The sequence below is a fragment of the Phalacrocorax carbo genome, unplaced genomic scaffold (genome assembly GCF_963921805.1).
Source record: "Phalacrocorax carbo unplaced genomic scaffold, bPhaCar2.1 SCAFFOLD_58, whole genome shotgun sequence".
In the NCBI taxonomy this organism is placed as follows: domain Eukaryota; kingdom Metazoa; phylum Chordata; class Aves; order Suliformes; family Phalacrocoracidae; genus Phalacrocorax; species Phalacrocorax carbo.
The window spans coordinates 473,730-492,503 of record NW_026990389.1 but is presented as its reverse complement, the minus strand read 5'-3'; the positions used below and the strand labels follow the sequence as shown (position 1 = coordinate 492,503).

At 41.6% G+C, this 18,774-nt stretch overlaps 1 protein-coding gene across 1 annotated transcript; it reads right to left on the bottom strand.

Moving 5' to 3' along the window:
• Window positions 1-1,940: 1,940 nt before the first annotated feature.
• On the bottom strand, window positions 1,941-18,533 carry LOC135311095 (polyadenylate-binding protein 1-like). Its single transcript, XM_064440245.1, has 15 exons — window positions 17,797-18,533; window positions 12,758-12,951; window positions 12,540-12,655; window positions 10,539-10,678; window positions 9,022-9,116; window positions 7,320-7,457; window positions 7,132-7,224; window positions 6,426-6,698; window positions 6,147-6,240; window positions 5,830-5,940; window positions 4,850-5,004; window positions 4,325-4,409; window positions 4,011-4,141; window positions 3,673-3,768; window positions 1,941-2,383 (listed from the first exon to the last, which is right to left on the bottom strand). Exons 1-14 carry the CDS (start codon window positions 17,987-17,989, stop codon window positions 3,676-3,678), a joined length of 1,911 nt encoding a protein of 636 aa, XP_064296315.1. The 5' UTR covers window positions 17,990-18,533; the 3' UTR covers window positions 1,941-2,383; window positions 3,673-3,675.
• Window positions 18,534-18,774: the final 241 nt, after the last annotated feature.

Sequence of the window (18,774 nt, the reverse complement as noted above, 5' to 3'; positions counted from 1 at the left end):
ATGAAACCTTTAATATCATCAATTTCTTCAACATTTTTATTATGGTGCTAAATATTTTTAGGTCTTTAGAACTGCCTCTAAAGCTTTAATGTTTTCATAGTTGACATTACATGATATTAAGGTTGTACATTCAATCTCTTATGTACGTATCTTGTTTGAACCACCTCCTTTGTAGCATTTACCATCCAATTTTAAAAATTCTTAGTTGTACACTTCAGTCTACCTCCATCAGGACAGAACATAAGAATTGTACAAGCTCAACCAAATGCTTTTATAGTGAAGTGAGGTATTTTAAACAGGATTCATATATGCCAGACCAGTTTCACCTCTCCACGTTAGGCTTATTTCTCAAATTTGCTTAACAGGAAAAATCTGGTCCAAAGATCTTGGCAGAAAGGGGAAAAGTAAGGCTGCTCTTGAATTGCCTTCCGGGGGACTGCAGAAAGCATACTGAAGGGTTTTAAGACTGCAGTAGGTCTACGGAACACTGGCATTCCCCCCGTACAACAGGGATTTCAGAGCGCCTGCAGGAAAGAACTCAACAACCCCTTCCTGTGATTCCATTGAAACTGTATCCTTCAAACACCGCAACTGGAACCCAATGGATTGCAGTAGCTAGGGGTCGTGCCTTCCCCTATGACTAATAGATCTTCCTTCCTTTCCCCCAGCCCAGCCAGCCAGGCTCTTCTCCTTTCTCTGTAAATGGAGGACATGCCATCTCCACTGCTTCCTTTCTCCCCCTGCGTTATCAGTTTTGATTTAGCAGCTTACAGAGCCAATTACAGGCTAAACTCTGTAGAAAATGCCTCTCATTCTGCACGTCTGCAGACAGCACTCCCCTGAAGGAAGGGGGAAAAAGCAAGGCAGCAACTGTAGGCTAATCCATCTGTAGATGGACAACTTCAATGTATCTAACTTACACAGGGAAAGTTTTACAAGAAAAGCTCAATGCTCTGAGTTACGCATTTGAGAGTTCTAATCCTGCAAAACTCTCAACCTCAGTAAGGTCCTGTAGCAAACTGAACAGCTCATGTGCTAGTGTTGGCTCTTCTCACTTCTGCTGCCGTAGGTCATTTGCTTGGATGCTCCTTTTAGTGACTGACAGAAAAGCTGACCTGAAGGTCCCATCAGCCCCGAGTGAAGACAGGATTATTTCCATGGTATTGCACACTTGATGAGGATTTGTTCAGCACATTAAAAAACCCAAACTGTAGCAAAGATAAAATTAAACTAATTGGTTCTTACTAACAGAGGAAAACAAAAAACTAACAGTGGGCATTCACTTGTTAGGGAACTCAGCATTAGAAATACCTGACTCGGGAGGATCAAGTGGTCCTGTCCACAGAGGATTTTTGCTATGTAAAAGTGCGATCTTTTGGTTACTATGCATCCAACCTTTAAGACATTACCACCTGAAGCCTTGCCCGTTTTGTTCCGGGAGTACCTTGTGTTCATACGCTCACAGTACCAGAATTTTGCAGCACTGCCTATTGCAGACAACACTTGCTCATTCACCTATATCCATACGACTCTGCCTCCATCTCAGGGATCATTAGCCATCTAAAGACACAGCCAGAGGCCTACGCAGAGACTGTTCTTTCCACCAGAACCTGTGAGAACAAACACCACGTGCAGGTGGTCAGACGGGATGACATTTCTTACTGCTCATCTCAAGGTTGGCTATTTAAAGGTCTCCTCCTAACTAGACAATGACAAGAGCCCAGACATCATGCTATTAAGGACTTAAAATCCAGATATGGATCTAGCTGCTTTTTAAATTTGTTTTAATGCCTATGTTTATATTATCAGTAACAGGTGGCTAAATGCAGGCTAATCTCTAGAAACTGCTAAAACATGCTACAGAATGGGATTCCAACTTGGTATTCTGAATGACCACCTTACCAGAAGTACACTGTAGAGAAGAAGCCATCACAAGTCAGTCAGTGTTTAAGGAATTTTTATTAAACCAAGAACTTTATAATCCAAATTACGTTTCTTTGCTCAGCTATCAATTCTCACTGTCAACGAAAACAGCAGTGATATTCTGAGCTTTTCCACAGTAAAGAATTACAGAATTAAAGAAAGGAATGCTTTAAATTTTTGTACTGTGCTGAAAATTCTTTTCCCCTGGGTTTATAAAACATTAATTTGTATTTTTTTTATTTTACTACTTTTTTGAAATTTTAAATCAATAAGTAATCTAGGGCTAGCATTTGTTTTGCTAGCCCCAGCGTTGCTCTGTACATAAGCTTCAAAGTTTCCTTTCCTTTTTGTATTTATTTTATATTTTGCAATGTTTTTCTCAATATTTAATAGTTTTTCCACGTTTAGATTTTTTTTTTCTTCGGTGAAGCGAAGTTCTAGATTGTAGTCCCGGACCTTCCTGCAAACAAAAACAGTGACGTCAGCACCTTGTTTTCTGACACGCTTTCTGCAACTGAAAGCCCAATAGCACTTCGGGCTTTTGCAGTATCAACTACATCAAAGTTCTTCACAAACAGTGGATCAGAGTTACCCCCCACTTTTTAGAGTCATGAAAGTGAAGTATCCCAAGTCTGTGATACTGAGTAAGACAAAACCGACTCCAGAACTAAACAGTACTCTGGCACAGCATGGCCTTAGACAGCGGCCATGCGCAGTAGTTTGTTACTGTAACTAACTTGACTGCAGGTCTCCTCTACTCTTAGGGCCAGCATACCAGGGCTAATCGAATAACTACACTAGCAGCATGTTCAATTTCCAATTACTAAAACATCATGGAGCACATGGAGTAATGGTCTCAAAGTTTGGGCACCTTAGTTTAGGACAAAAAACTTATTCAGCACTTGCTTAGCTCCAGTATGAAAGCGTCACTAGTGTGGAAAAAATATGACTCACGTTCTGCCTCCAAAAGGGAGGTTGCAGAAATGAAAAGACCAAGAAAAAAGAAAATTTTAAGTGATCAAATGTTAAAGCAGGCATCTTCAACTGATAGCTATAAATGTGGAAAGTTCATATACAGGCGAAACCTAACTGGACTAAACAGAGAGCAGACTCCTGTATTATCCTCAACTCCATCTCATTTTCCCCTTTCAAAATTGTAAAGCTACCACCTTCTGCCTCTGCCTGTCATGCACGATTAAGATACTGAACCCAGAGAAGGCAATAAAGAAAATCAGTATTTTAATTAACATAAAAGATAAATTCACCAAAATGTGAAGTCAAGACAATATGTAGTTTAGTTTCTAGTTGTGTAATTTTAGATTTTGGCAAGTATAGACAAGTTATAGTGCAAATAAGCTATTTCATTTCTACGGAAAAATGGTTGGAGCATTGTTTCAAGCTTATTTCAATTCCACAAGTTCCTCTTGAACAACAGTATGAATAGTAGCATTTGACAGAACTGCCCATTTGTACACACGTGCCTAGAACTAATTCCAGCTAACTGTGCTGTTAAAAACCATGCTTTAACTCCAGCTAAATACGCCAGACACGTCATTAGCATTTGCTAACCAAGAGTGACAGAACTGGACAACAGGACTGAGGACAAAATTCGTTTACAGCTGTGACCACAGCTGCTACTTTCTGCGGCTGCAAATGATACAGAGCCTGGAAGCATGCTGCTTATAAGGCTACAGACTAAGGACAATCGCCCCAGTCAACCTGTAAAACTACAATGCTCGGAAAACTTACTTATTAAACACTCGGAACCCCAGTGGGATTATTAACTGCCTTTTGAGCAGCCTCTTTAGCTTGGTGGGCTTGTAGTACGGCTACAGCTTTATCAACCTGTTAAGTAAAGAAGAAAAATTAATAAAGGAAGCGTAGCAATTTCTGTATATTTAGGTTTGCACGTATAATTGAAAGATGTTTCATGTAAGCTGCTGCCACCCTTTGAAAGAGGGTATTCTGACTTCTCACCCTTGGCCACTGCTGCCTTGCTGCTGCTCCACTGTGCCAGCATGAACACCTGTTAAATCAGTGCAGACGTAACTACTGATAAAACTTGTGTAAGGCAGAAGTCCACCTACCTTCGAACGAAGAGACTCAGGAGACTCGAGCATGTAGAGGAGTTCAGAGTTGTCCATCTCCAACAACATACCAGTGATCTTACCCGCCAGAGTAGGGTGCATGCTTTGAATGAGAGGAAATAGACGTTCACCTAGAGAGAAAAATGTTACTCAGTGACAAATCTCATCTGACAAACAGCCTAGATTCACGGGAAAAGGGGAACAAACACCTTGTTCTACAGCTAAACCTATTTATTCTGCATTTTAAGTTTGATAAAAGAGTGCTTTGACTGTCCTTCTGCTACAAGGCATAGAGAGAGGTATCATGTACACACCTAACATCTGCTTTTGTTGTTGTGGAGGAGCAGAAGCCAACATGGAAGCAGTCAAGGGTTCCTGACCTTGCACATGGACAGCAGGCTGCAAATTGATTTAACACCATTTCAAAATTAAATTCTAGTTCATAATTAGGCTTCAAATACCCAACGTTCCACAACTCATCATAAACAATGCCTACACTGTCAGAAACATGGAAGAAATTACAACCAAGTCAATTTAATCAAATAGTGCTGGTTAAAGCTGAGTGATGCTGGAAACTGGTATCAGCTGCACCACTGTGGAGCAAACACCAGGAGAATTCAGGCTAAGATATCAAGGAACTGGAAAACATGAAGTAACACAGGATCACACCCTGTTCTCGGTGAACTTGAAATATACTTAAAACCCCAAGGCTGCAACACTGCTGCCACAGTGCAGAGCCTGAATTCTAGAATAACAAAGACAACTCTTAATCATAAGCACCCTCCTCCTTCCTCTACAAAAAACACCAGAAGCATGGACCAGTTCCTAAAGTTACATACCTGCTGCATAGCAACCTGCGGCTGTCTATTAAGATGCTGCTGAGGATTACGAACATCTCCAGTGTATGCGTATTGTAGTACTGTGCGTACAGCAGGAGCAGCTGCAGTGGCAGCTGCTGCAGGACGTGGACCCATTGTTTGTGCTGATGTATTAGCTGAAAAAAATAACAGAATTGAGTATGTGAATAATTCGTTTTTTTATTTAGCCTACACTGTACAAGTTACAAAAAGAGAACCAAACCAGCCCAAACAGAATAACTAATTTAGGTACTTTATTATAGAGTCATCTCAGTAGTATTGTCAACTGTCACATCACTAGTCGTATCTGAAGGTTCAAAGCTCAAAATTTTCTGGATGTTACTTTGAGTCACTTCACTAATGCACTGCTTTTCTTAGATGCTATTGGAAAAAAGATCTGTGAGAAAACATTCACTTTGGTGGAGTATTAATTTAACTTCATTTTAACCTCAAAGGACACTTGATTTCCCGAGCACACTATGTCAATAGTCATCCTAAAAAAGATACTTTCACAAAGCAGATAGCTAGAACATACTACTGCCTAATACATTCAGTGAGAATTAAGACTCCCTTACAATTAGTTCTGGTTCACTCAGTGATTTGCAGATTCTGCATACATGACGCTGGCTCACAGAATTCTATGACAAATAGTAAGAACTAAAATCCTATCATCTCAATATTTCTACATACGACCTGTCATTCCCATTGCCATGATGATGCTTAGAAATGGCAGAAGCTGTCATGTAGTATTATTAAAATGCACACCAAAAGAAGTAGTGCTCCATCCTGAAGAAATGGGACCACAGCAGGCGTCTCTGCTGGGACAACATTTGAGGCAAGAGCCAGAAAAGGAGGGAAGTGTTACCACACAATACTGAACTTAGACATGCATTTGAGCGATTATTCTGAATCAGCAAAATTAAAGAAGTCTAATACTTAAAGTTTGCATAAACAAAATTCACCAACACGTTGTGTTGACATGACTCGTGGAACTTGTGAGGAAGCTGGTCTCATGGTGCTAAATGGTGGTCTGGGTGCTGCTCGGCAGATAGCACCAGGCATGTTTTTGAATGCTATGTTTTAGAGAAAATAAAGTAAGTTACACGCTGAAACACCAAATGGTGAAAAGAGTTCGGAAGTAACACCGCTAATACAACAAAGAGAAGACTGATACTGTAATGCCATGAAATTTGAATATATTTTCATTACATACAAGGTGCAAAGGTAAATGCTATGGAGTTTACTGCAATCACTGGAAAGAGGTAAGGAAGTGACTTACGACGAGGTCTGGCACCCTGAGCAGTCCAGCGAGGACTAGGTCTAGCAAGTTGAGCGAGTTGATTAGTAGGATAGTATGCAGCAAAGTTCTGAGTCTGTCAAATATAAAAACATCGCGTGACTTTGTTATCTTTGAAGGGCACGCTGAACAGTCCCTCACCTTTCTGCTATGACATGAGAGTGCTGAAATTACAGACGTGCTAATAGTTACATTTACTGTTACATCTGAACAGATTTTATATACAGTACAAACCATTCAGTTACTCATCTCTACACGTACCTGTGGGACAGCTGCCATGAAGCAACCTGAAGGAGGTGCTGGCTGGTAAGGGTTGATTACAGGATTAGCTACGGCTCTTACATATGCCATTCTCTGCATATGCACGGTGGTGAGAAGAGCTTGGCGCTCTTCTTTACGCTGGGCTAGAGCTACATATAATGGTTTATTAGCCACAATTCTACCATTCATTTGTGTGACAGCTTTGGTGGCTTCTTCTGGTGATGAAAAGCATACAAATCCAAATCCTTTGCTGCGGCCACCTTCCATCATGACCTGTCAGCACAAAATTTAGTTTTAAAACAAAAGAATGTCTTGCGAGTTGAGTGGATATGAGTGTTTTTCAGCTTAATAGAAGTGAGACCACAGGTTTTACTAAAATGATTTATAAGAAGGAATATAATGCTTAATTAATAACTTGCTATTTACTGAATACTGATGAAAATCTCAGTGAGGTAATAACGAGCACATTATTGCACCAAAGATATTTTTTCTCACATTAATATCAGCACTCAGTTTATTTCAAGAAAGGATGATCATATGCATTTAACCTGAGATGTACAACAATCAGGAAAGCAGATATCCACGTATATAGTGGCAGTGGTAAGTGACTGGATCACACCTGTTAGTCAATGAAATAAATTACTCTTCCTTGGTGAAGGATCACTGTTCGTTTTCAGAGAAAGGATGAGCACAATCTTTACTTTACCTTTGCACTAGTGATTGTACCAAATGGGGAGAATTCTTTTCGAAGACGCTCATCATCAATCCCATCAAGATTTTTCACGTAAACCTTTGCACCCTAAAGAAAAGGCAAGTTATTTCTGAAAGCAAGTGACCTGGGTAAATCTAAAAATATCATAGAATAAAGTTGCTATTCTTGAATTAAAACTGAACCTGGTATCTGGTGAACCTGTCCTGCTTCATTTGTTCAAACTTGTGCTTCAGCTCCGTCTGTCTTTCCACCTTTTTCTGAGCCCAGCCAACATAGATTTGTTTCCCATTGAGCTCTTTGCCATTCATCTCATCTACAGCCTTCATTAACAAACAAGAAATTAGAAGTGTTTTGTATTCCAATGTTTTTTCAGGCATCCAAAAAAATGTAATTCAAATACGAAAAGTTACATAAGGATTCCAGAGAAAGAGGCGATCCGTCTCAAATATCACTAGTGGAAACAAATACCCCAATACTTCCCCCTGCTTAAGTGAAATGGAAATTGCTTTCCGAGTGTGTTTCTGTCCAGTTAAGAAAAGTCACAAAGGATGCAAAGAACTTTTCTTATATCAAGTTGGCAAAAAATAAATCAAGTCACATAATGAAGAACTATTTCTCCAGCCTCATCTTGCTAAAGGCAGAAAAAAGAAAGCAAATTAAGTTGAAAAGCTCTAATTCACACATTTGACTTGTTTTTAAAAGCAACATCTGAAACTGTAGCATCTAGCAGATTTTCTTATACTATATGTTAAGCTACAGTTGGCATATATGGCTTCTAAAAAGAATGTTGATATTTTCTTAAGAAAATACTTAAAAAGTATGAAAATATTACATTTTTTTCCTTTATGCTGTTTCAAGTTACAACTATTAAGATATTAAGACTCTGGCACAGATTTAGTCAATTAATTTAAAACTATAAGTCACCAGCTTACTGTATACCTTCAGAATCAAAGCCATTAAACACAGATTTACTGAGATATTAAAATTTTGTTATTTAAAACACCCAACAGGTGATTCTGATTACTGCAAAAGAAACAATTCATCTATGAATGTATGCAAGACTGAACAATGTAGATGTTAAGACAGACAGGATTTGTTCTAATCTCTTGTTTGTACACTTGCAGTACTGACAAATCACCGAAATGCCTTTTGAAAAGCAAACTTCGTTTGCTGCCCTGGTTTGTTCTGTGCTGAGTTTTTCTCCTGATGCTATGTCCCTACTGCCACAGTCAACTGACACATCAAAACAACCAGCTGACAAAGAATTAAGTTATACAGCACACTGGCATGTTAGAGACACAAACAAATTAAAATGACCCTTCTTCCAAAGGTACCCTTCAGAGTAAAAGCAACATCACAGGGCTCTACGACCGCTTTCTTATAGCTGTGCCAAACATGCTCCATAAAACTTCCCTGCTGACTTTGCACTGCTGAACTTTGAAAACACAATCCTTTCTGCCTTGCACAAATGTTTTGTGCAACCAAATTGGATCCAATGATTCATCTGGGTTTTGCAGAGATGTAATTATTTGCTACGCTTGCATGCTGCCTAGCATGAGGGAGTCCAAATCTCGTTGAGACCTTTAAAAGCCCAACTCCAGCAGGTTATTAAATTATTCAAGATTACCCATTTCTACACTAGTCCCAGCTGTCTCGGAGCATCTTGAGTTAATAGGCTCCTCAGATCAACTGACATTTGCTTGTTAGAAAGCATTCTAAATGACAGGAACTATGCTAAGTCATTTAGGAAGCAGACACCTGTTTTTGCAGTGTTCTTGACCAATTAAAAACCCTTAATGAATTCACAAGATTTCAAATCACTCAATGAAACGTATTATTCAGGTCTCAGTTACGGAATTCCTAAAGTGAAGTCCAAAAGCTTACTTTCTGGGCATCTTCATGTCTTTCAAAACTAACAAAGCCAAAGCCTTTGGATTTTCCACTCTCATCAGTCATAACTTTCACGCTTAGGGCAGGACCTAAAAAGAGAATGAAATACTTACGCTTCGTACATAGAACGTCTTCTCTTCACATTCTGAACATCCTGTTTGCAAGTCTTAACATTTAGTTTGTTTCACTTGTATTACAAAGGACTCCTGCACCAACCATAGTATCTAGTAAACATCACCCATTAATATAAAACTGCTACCGTGCCCTGATGCTGAAATTCAGCCATTACGGCTGAAGCCTGCCATGCTGAACTCAGAATCATAGAATTGTTAAGGTTGGAAAAGACCCTTAAGATCGAGTCCAGCTGCTAGCCTATTACTGCCATGTCCACCACTAAACCATACCCTCAAGCATTTATTTCTCTCCTACTGTACTTTCAACCAAAATGGGGTAGTGAATGAAACTGTTTTTCTCATTAAAAATTACAACATTTAAAAAGCATTAGTGCTTCCATCCTTTGAAATAGGTACCGAAAGTTGGAGGAGGAGGCCTTTCTGTTAGGCATGTGCCTCACCATTGATCCTGGTGAAAGGTCATCCCAGTTCATCAGTTCCAAACCTTTGAAAAATTGCAGTTCACAGACTCAATTGAGACAGATATTAGCAGCTAAATTTGCCACTGTTTTGACCATAGATGCTTCCAATAGTGAAAAGGAATTTCCTGTAAATGCTGCTTAGGGCTGTTATGGAGTATACAAGAGTATACAAGGCTTTGTCCTGCTTTACATGATGTCCACTGGAGAACAGCAAAAGCACGGAGGCAAGAAAATACAAAAGCTGAGGCTGAAAATAGATGTGCCCTATAAACCAGTGTAACAATCTGTAACTGAATTAATCAGTTTGCCACTTCCTATTTCAATGGTGACACATCATATATATTGCTAGATCATGATCATATGCCTGCCATAATTTTGCCCCATGCATAACTGAGGTTCAAGACAGAACCAAATAGCTTGCCAATGGAAAAGTTCTCTATAATTTCCTATTAGGACGACCTCCGCAATGCAACCAAATAACGAAAGCAGAGATACTCTGAATAAAGAAAAGTCCGCAGGTCAATGAAAGCAATAGCAAACTCAATTGTCATGTATCCGGTAGAGAATTCATAACATCATTCTGTACTGAAAGAGAAAAACACTTCTATTTGCAACTTAAAAGAATTTGCAAAACCCATTCAAAAGATTATTTGGACACACTATTTTTCAGATTATTGGAAACAATTCTGATGGCAGGATTACGTATGCTATTCTGCATATTTAGAATTCTGAGTGGTATTACTGCACTTTGAATCTGAAATTGGAATTAAGTATCAACTTTTCAGTACCTTTAATTTTTATTTTCTTAAATCAACATCAGACAGCCAGCTGATTCCTTGTGCTATAAGGTACTGTACAGATAAGATATAAGCAGTAAACTGAAGTTCACTCATTTATACAAAGTTTAAGGCATTACCAAACTTGCCAAAGAGTTCCTCAAGTCTCTCATCATCCATGTCTTCTCCGAAATTCTTGATGTAAACATTGGTGAATTCCTTTGCTCTGGCTCCAAGCTCTGCCTCACGTTCCTCGCGAGATTTAAACCTTCCAACAAATCTAGTTGCAGGAGAACAGAATAGTGTAGATTAAAGGAGTCTGTCAAGGTTTGAAAATTTACTTTTATCCTCTGGCATCAAATTTTATTCTTAATCATTGTTCATTATAGGCATGAAATTCTTTAGATAAAATATTTACAACAGAACTCCATCAGAAAAACAATTTCGCTGTCCTTGCTACATCAGTGTGCTTATCACCATTACTGGCATAAATATGCTTTCAAGCCATTGGCGAGATTGTTCACTCTTATAAAACAGCCTTTGACAACAGGAGCTGGACAGTGGGAAAGAGTAATAAGTACAGTGGCTAAACAGAAATTCTAGATATCAGCATAATCCCTCTGCCATACTAAAAAATTGGCAGCCTTAAAGCAGTTACTGTTCTCTGATCCAATTTTTAAGCAAGGAGTATTTAACTAACCTCCCCCCACTCCCTTACACACCTCTCCAGCCTATACCACAGCAAGACTTTTGTTTGATTTGTGGTTTTGTTGGGTTTTTTTTTTTTTTTTTTAATAGGCATAGAAGAATGAAGAGTTCAACCTGCTCTTCAGTCAAATGCCATTGCAAATTGGCTGGGAACACCAAAGGTCAGTTCATACCATCAGAGAAAGAACAGAAGCTGAACAAAACACCGCAACCCAAGGAAGTGCAGGCGTCACATGGCTAACACTGATTTCTGACCATTTTGCTCTTGAATCATATTGTCCAACTTTGTAGCTCCAAATCTGACAAATCCAATTAAGTAGCATACAGTAACTCAGCGTTTTCTTAAACTCTGACTTCACCCGATTTATAGCAACAAGGATGTAGAAATGATAGTGCAATTTATCCTTTAGATTTTGATAGTGAGTGAAGTACTTGAATTCACTTTTAAAAACCTTGCCTGAATGGAAATTCAAAGCAAAATTAACTAACATGATGTCTTTTACCAAAGTTTATATAAATCACGTGCTTTTATGACTACATGCTGACTTTTTTTACTAATTTTAAAAAGTTGCATAAAGATGGAAGCTGAGTAAAAACATCCACAGTACCCCAGTCAAGGGCAGAACAAGCAGGAAAACTAAAGTTTTGAAATACAAGTTCTCCCTGTATGTGGCTTGATCCATCCATCTCTGCATGCAAAAATAATGCATGACGGTAAGCTGATGCTGATTTCTGTTTTCTGTTTCCAAAACCTCTCAAGGATTTACAGAGCTATTCTTTTACAACTATACCAAATACCATAATGGTCCCTTAGGCATAGCTGTGAGGCAGTCGGCCCTGCCTCAAGCCTAGATATCACTAACCAAGTAGACAAGTAACTTTTCTCCCTACCGTATAGGACAGCAAAAATGTTTACAACATAATGTCTCTCAGTTTTATTCTCTACTCCTATTTCCTAGATATACCTATTAAGAGACATTCATGTAAAGACATTAGTGTAATCCGACCCCTATTCAGGACTGCGTAACTCTAGAACTTTAAGTTTCATCCAAAAAATGGGTAACATACCTATCCCACAACTCTTATAAATGAAGTATTATTCAGAATACCCAATGGATTGTATTTTATCTCAGACTAGTAAGATCAGAAAACCAAAGACGTTCCCAAATCCTGATTACAGCATTAGCTTGTAAGACAACTAATAGAACAAGTTTTTTTCCCTAGACTCCATTATTAGCATTTTCTGAACTTATTCTGCCTTTAGAATAGGCAGGTGACACAATGCATCGTATTCCTAGCACTAAAATTCTAAATCCTCTTCAAAATTAGAAATTTTTAGAACCACCTGTCTTTTCTAGGTAAGCCTTAAATATTTGTCCGCTGCAAAATGAACTTCAGTCTGTTGATCCCCAGCTACGCATTTATGTACTTACACTTTGCGGCCATTAAGCAGCATACCATTCATTTTTTCAATAGCTCTTTCTGCAGCTTCTTGTCTCTCAAAATGTACAAATCCATAACCCTTGGATCCACTTTCATCACATACCACCTATTAAAGAAAAAACCCTGTTGCAATACCCATGGAGTGTTTCCAGCGTAAATTGAGTTTTTTGTGTCAAACCATTAAACGCAGAAATAATTTTCCACTAACCTTAGAAGATAGGATGTTTCCAAAAGCAGAAAACGTGTCCCACAAAGCTTTGTTATCAATTGATTTGTCCAAGTGTTCGATGAAGATATTTCCTACACCACTTCTGCGTAGAGATGGATTGCGCTCAGACCACATGATGCGCACTGGTTTGCCTTTGATGACATCAAAGTTCATGGTATCCAAAGCTCTTTCAGCTGGAAAAACATCATGGAGTTAGTAAGAAATGCTAAAGTTATCTTAATAAGGACACAATAGCATTTGAAGTGCAATGCTCCATAAAATTTTCACTGTTTTAAGTCCAGTAGCACCAAGATGCCAACCCAAGCCTCCAATGTAAATAACCCTCACTCCGTTTTATGCAAGTAAAAACTAGCAAAAACTCCTCAGCAAAAGCTGTGCTCAGGAGACAGGAAGGAGCACAAGTCAGCTAAACAAGCTGTAGAAAACCCAATAGCCTAAAGGGTTGGACCCCATCATGAAAATATGGTACAGTGACAGGAGAAAACATATTGAGGGATGACAGTTACTACCTATTCCACAGGAGGAAGAGTTTTAGCACTTGTGACAATCAGCTGACCACTCCCACATCACATAGATATATATTGTACCAATAAGAATATTTTCAGGGGCACAGCATGTGCCTATATGAGGCCTTTTATAAACATTAACAACAGAAGTCCTAAATCACCAATACCCCTAAACTGACAAAATTTCTTTGCTAGGTGGAGTTCAAGCCTGGTTCAGGCAGCTGTTCCATCCAACTCCTTCCTTAGTGACAAAAAAGATCTGTGACGCACTTCAGGGCAAGGAACAGCTCAAAGATATTTAAAACTAGCACTTACTTAATTTTGAAAATCTGAAATTATACGTATATATTAAAAGCTTATGACAAAATACATACAAGCTCAATGAAGGAGCAAACATTAAGACAGCAAAACAAAGTAGCGTAACCCAGGTTTTGTTACTCCAGTGAAGCAGTTTTTCCAGTAGAACTCCACAACTAACTTTTCAAAGCCTGAATGTAAGTTCTCAGTGTATTTAGATAGGGAATTATCACGACTTCTTCAGTTTTCATACGTCCCATCAAAGCAACATGACATGTCTGTGATGTTTTAATTCATAAAGGTATTTAAGGAAGAAAGAGCAACAGTTCTCAGGTATGGCAGACACATTTTAAGATCTCCCACATCAGCTCCTTTTCATCGTTCCTGCACATCTGGAAGAACACTGAAGAAAGTCCCAGTAAATACCTGAAGCCACACTCATTGGTATGAACTCGCTTTGCACAGAGCAGAGCAATGTGATGTTAACAAGGCTGAAATGGATTTGGTATTAGTTTGAAAACAGTAACTACATCAGTTAATTGCTCTTTTTAGGAGAAGGACCAAGGGCCAATCCCATTGTGAAAACCCTTATGTTTTTCTTCTTTAAGTGCTGCTTTTATCTTTAGCTATGTTGCTGGATATCACGGCCAAAGAAAATTTGCAATCAGCCTCTGGTTCAGCTGGTACACAATGTTTTACGTCCTTTTTTGCCATGTTTTCAGATTACAAGTGAATTTTAATATCATAGTCTCTGAAAGACATCTGTAGAAGTTAACAGGACAGGCTTCTAACATTTCCTCATAAAAACCCCCTCATGTATTGATACTATTACCGTATTCACATGACAGTAGCAAGTCAACAACAGATTTAAGCTGAAGCCGCAAAAAATACAAGCTTTGCCAGTCTTTTAAATACGTTAACAAGGCTTGCACAAGCTTTAATATAAATTAAGCAAGGGAGAAAATACAACCTAGATACTGATAATGAGAAACAAAAAGCACTGGAAGGCTCTACATTACAACAGGAAAAAAAAAGATGGCCGAAAAATAAGAACCATGGATATCAGACTGGCCACAGTAGAAACATCTAACACTTTGGTATTGCCCTGGAAATCATTAGAACTATTACTGCCAGCACCAGCAAAAGTGCCAGCAACAAACAGTTCATTAGTTCCAGAAGTAGTAACAGGGCTTCCTTTACTAGAAAAGAGGCTTTTCTAATACATGCTAATTGCTTCTAGAATAATCCTGATGCTCCTGTGTGTTCCTGGGCACAGTTCCCAAACATCTGACTCAAAGTGGGTCCTAGCCTTCGGAAACATTACCTCTCTCCACTAATACTGAGCACGTATCTTAGACGAATGCGATTTCTCCAGAAAGGCAAGGCCAGCATGGAAACTCTCAACAGCTCTCCTCTTCTATGGAGCAGAAGTACCAGAAATTTAAAGATTTCTGCTTAATCAACACTACATTGTCATTCCACAACAGATTTTAAGACGTTACTAGAATACATCTCCAACCAGGTACAAGCTACTGTCATTAAAATTCACAACCAGTAAAACTGGCTTACTTTCCTTACACTTCAGCCATAAAAGGCTGCGCACCGTTTGCAGAACACAATTCCATTCAGCAGTTCACTTGTTACCAAGTGGACACACCTACCCATGCTGTAACTTTTGCCGATTCTGCTGGAGCTTTTATTGAATGAGTCACCAGCTCCCATTTTAGTTGCGGGCAACTGGACAGCCCTCTTTAGTAACAATTTCAAAATCACATGGAGTATACGCTTAATGCTAAACTGTGCTAAACGTACATAGCAATAGCTATAAAATAAACACCTGGAAACATAATAATTCAAAAAAACCTGAAGGGAGAAGCGCAGTTTCAGATTGCTCAAGAATATTTCCAGTTTAGTGACTAAACAAGGTCTGGGTTTTACTCCAGACTATGACTCAAATTCAGAAAAGGCACAACTATGAAAAGTGCACATACCTCACAAATGTGTCATCAGGCCCAATTAGTTCTTGGAAGAGCTTTGAGATCCCTAGTTTACAGCCAGCTGGTGATGTCAAACACACCTTCAAAGACATTTTTCAAAACCCCAGCTAGTTGTTACTAGCTGTTTAACAAGCATAGCCTGAGACATAGCTAAGAATTAGGCTAACACTAGCTGCCAAGAAAAGGCAGCTAGTTTGGAATCAAAATAAAACCAGTACTACTGTAAGAATAACCATTCATCCTCAGAGCCCCTATTTAAAGGTTTCAGCAAATGGATAGACAGATCCATTAATGAAAAAGATCAGCAAATGCTTTCTCGGTATTGGCCAAGAACATAGAATTCTAAAAAAGCTGCAAAAGTCTAATCATACAAACTCATTTAAGTATATTTTAAACAAGTGCTTCCAGCTACGTGCCAGACGCAACTTTGATACAGATGAGAACTACTTTTAGCTGAACAGGACTAGGTGTAGAACAAAACACGCGTGCTTCCCAAAGACCAAAAAAACCCCTTGTAACATTTGCAGTAACAGCATTTTGGCAAGAGGCACATTCTCAAACCCTGAATGCAACGCACTGCTCAGGTGAAAAAGCTGTCTTTGTTCCCACATCTGACAAATTACAAACTAAGTCACAAAGCCCAGGGTTGAACAGGTTGCTCAACTAATGACAATGATGAAGTCGGCCCTTACAGAATTCTATCATTACTAAGGAGAAGCATCTGAATCACCTTCAACTTCTGCCTTCACATTATCATATCGCAGTGCCGAACTGTGCTAACCACTTATTTTTCTCTTTGAGAGTAAACTGTGCCGTAAGCTTTTATCAAATGAAAGCAAAGTATGTTAAAACAAGCATTCAAACCATCTCATCCTAAACAACAGCTGAATAAATTAAAAGCTATCTGAAGCGAGAGCTGGTAACAGGTGAAATATCTGCCTATTAAAAAGATGAGACAGTAACTTTTACTACCTACATACGGATATCATGGGTACACCAAAGTCTGATCTGATAACGGCTACACGCTAAAGCCAATCTTGAAAGCCAGTTAATCTGATTGCTTGAGAAGTCTGTAATTCCAATGTCTCACGTTGATATGCTTGAAAATAAAACCATTATAACAGAAAGCTGTTTACTTAACTGTACTTGAAATCAAGCACGTTCTAGCTGGCCAAATTTATTCTTTTAGTTGGACTCCACAAAACTTAGAGCTGGTCACATTCAGATCTTTCACCCAAACACCCTCCAAAAGAACAAGCCAGTTTGCCAAACTTGGCACAAACGTGACCAGAACTACATGGAAAGTTTCTTTACAGACATAACTTTAGAGAACCAGCAACACGTCGTATAAAGCAAGTTTGATAAAAAGAGACAGCTTGGGAAACAGAATGCCGTAGAGTTTACTACCAGGAGAAAGGGATGAGAATACAGCTTCCCACATGAAAAGCAAGCATAGGAGGCCCAAGTAATTTCATCCCGTCCCTACACGTGACAGACCTGACACGGTGTTTTAGCTTATTTTGCTTTCGCCTGTGGTTTGACTGGACGTCTATGAAACTACCAGGCGATCCGGTACGTCCTACTTCCTTCTTTTGGGCCTCTTAATCACCCAATACACACCCAGCTCCTGCGTAGTTACTAAAAGATGCTAATGACTGGGATGCTTTATTCAAGCCAGCCTTCATCTCGGATTCTCGATGCAGCCGCGCACGGAGGTGCCAGCCTGTGGAGAAGCCGCCTGCACACACAGACAGACACACAGACACCCACCCTCCCCACGGCCGCCGGGAGCCGTACCGGCCCGGGTCAGCTCCCCCAGGCTTCCGGCGGGGGCCCCCGGGTCCTTCCCGCCCATCACCGCGGCCTCGCGGCTGCTCTCGGTCGCCGGCGGCGGGACGCGGAAGAGCCTCCCCCCACCCCCGCCCCCCTCCCCGCCACGAGGCGCGGGCGGCCCCGGGCCGCGTGTCAGCTAGACGTGGCCCCCCCACGCGAGCCTCCCCCCACGCGGGGCGCCAAATTCGCCCGCGTCCCGGCAAGGGGAAGCGGAGGCAGCGGAGGGAAATGGATGCGGGGCGGCGGCGGCGGCGCCAAGCCCTGGTGGGGGCGGCGGAGAAACACGGCTCCTCTGCCGGCGGCCGCCCCGGCGCTCCCCTCACGCCGCCGCCTCGCCCGCCGGCTCCCTCCCGCCCCATCCCATGCCTTTCCCGCGGCCCCTCACCGTCAGCAGGCTGCTGGAAGTTGACATAGGCATAACCGAGCGACCGGCGGGTGATCATATCCCTGCAGACGCGGATGGAGAGGATGGGCCCGACGGGGCTGAACTTCTCGTAGAGCATGGCCTCCGTCACGTCGGGGTGCAGATCCCCCACGTAGAGGGAGGCCACGGGGTAGCTGGGGGCGCTGGGGTTCATCCTGCCGCCGTCTCCCGGAGCGGGGGCGGGCGCTGACGAGGCGAGGAGGCCGCGGCGGCCCGGCGGTCCGCTGAGGGGAAGGGCCGGCGGCGGGGGGGCTCACGCGCCGGAGGCGGATGCGAAACTTAACGGCTGCAGGAGGCTGTTGAGTGGCGGCGGGCGGGTCCTGGCGCGCGCGGTGCCGGGCCTCGCGCGGTGACGGCGGCGGCGGCTGGCGCTGGCCTCGGCGGGGGTCGGGATCGCTCTGTCTCCTCTCGGCTGCGCCGGGTCCGGGGGGGCTTCGCTTCACCGGGTTATTTTATATCAACCCGGCCGGTTGCAGAAGGTTGACGGGAGGTGAAAGAGGGAAGGATTATTATTTTTTTTCAGGTGGTTTTTTTTTTTTGCTTTTTTTTTTCCATTTTTGTTTTTTTGCATTTTTTTTTTTAAATATTTTTAGTAATAAATGGTGCGGCGGGGCCGGGCCGGCGTGTCCGGGTGCCCGGAGCACACGCACTGCGCACACAGCTCCGACGGCGCCCGGGGGACAAGGGGAAGGCCGCCGCCCCGGCCGCGCGCTATATATACCCGCCCCCCACCGCGCCGCACGCCACGCACCGACCGCGCGCACCGCGCAGGCGCCGCCGCGGGAAGGGGGCGGAGAGACGCGGGGCGACGGAGCCCGGACGGGGAGGGGAGGGGCGGCTGCGCCGACCACGCATGCGCGGCGGGTGTGGCGGGGGGGCGGGGAGGGAGCGCGCCTGCGCCTCCCGACGTCACCGGGGGTGCGGGGGGGGGGGCTCGGC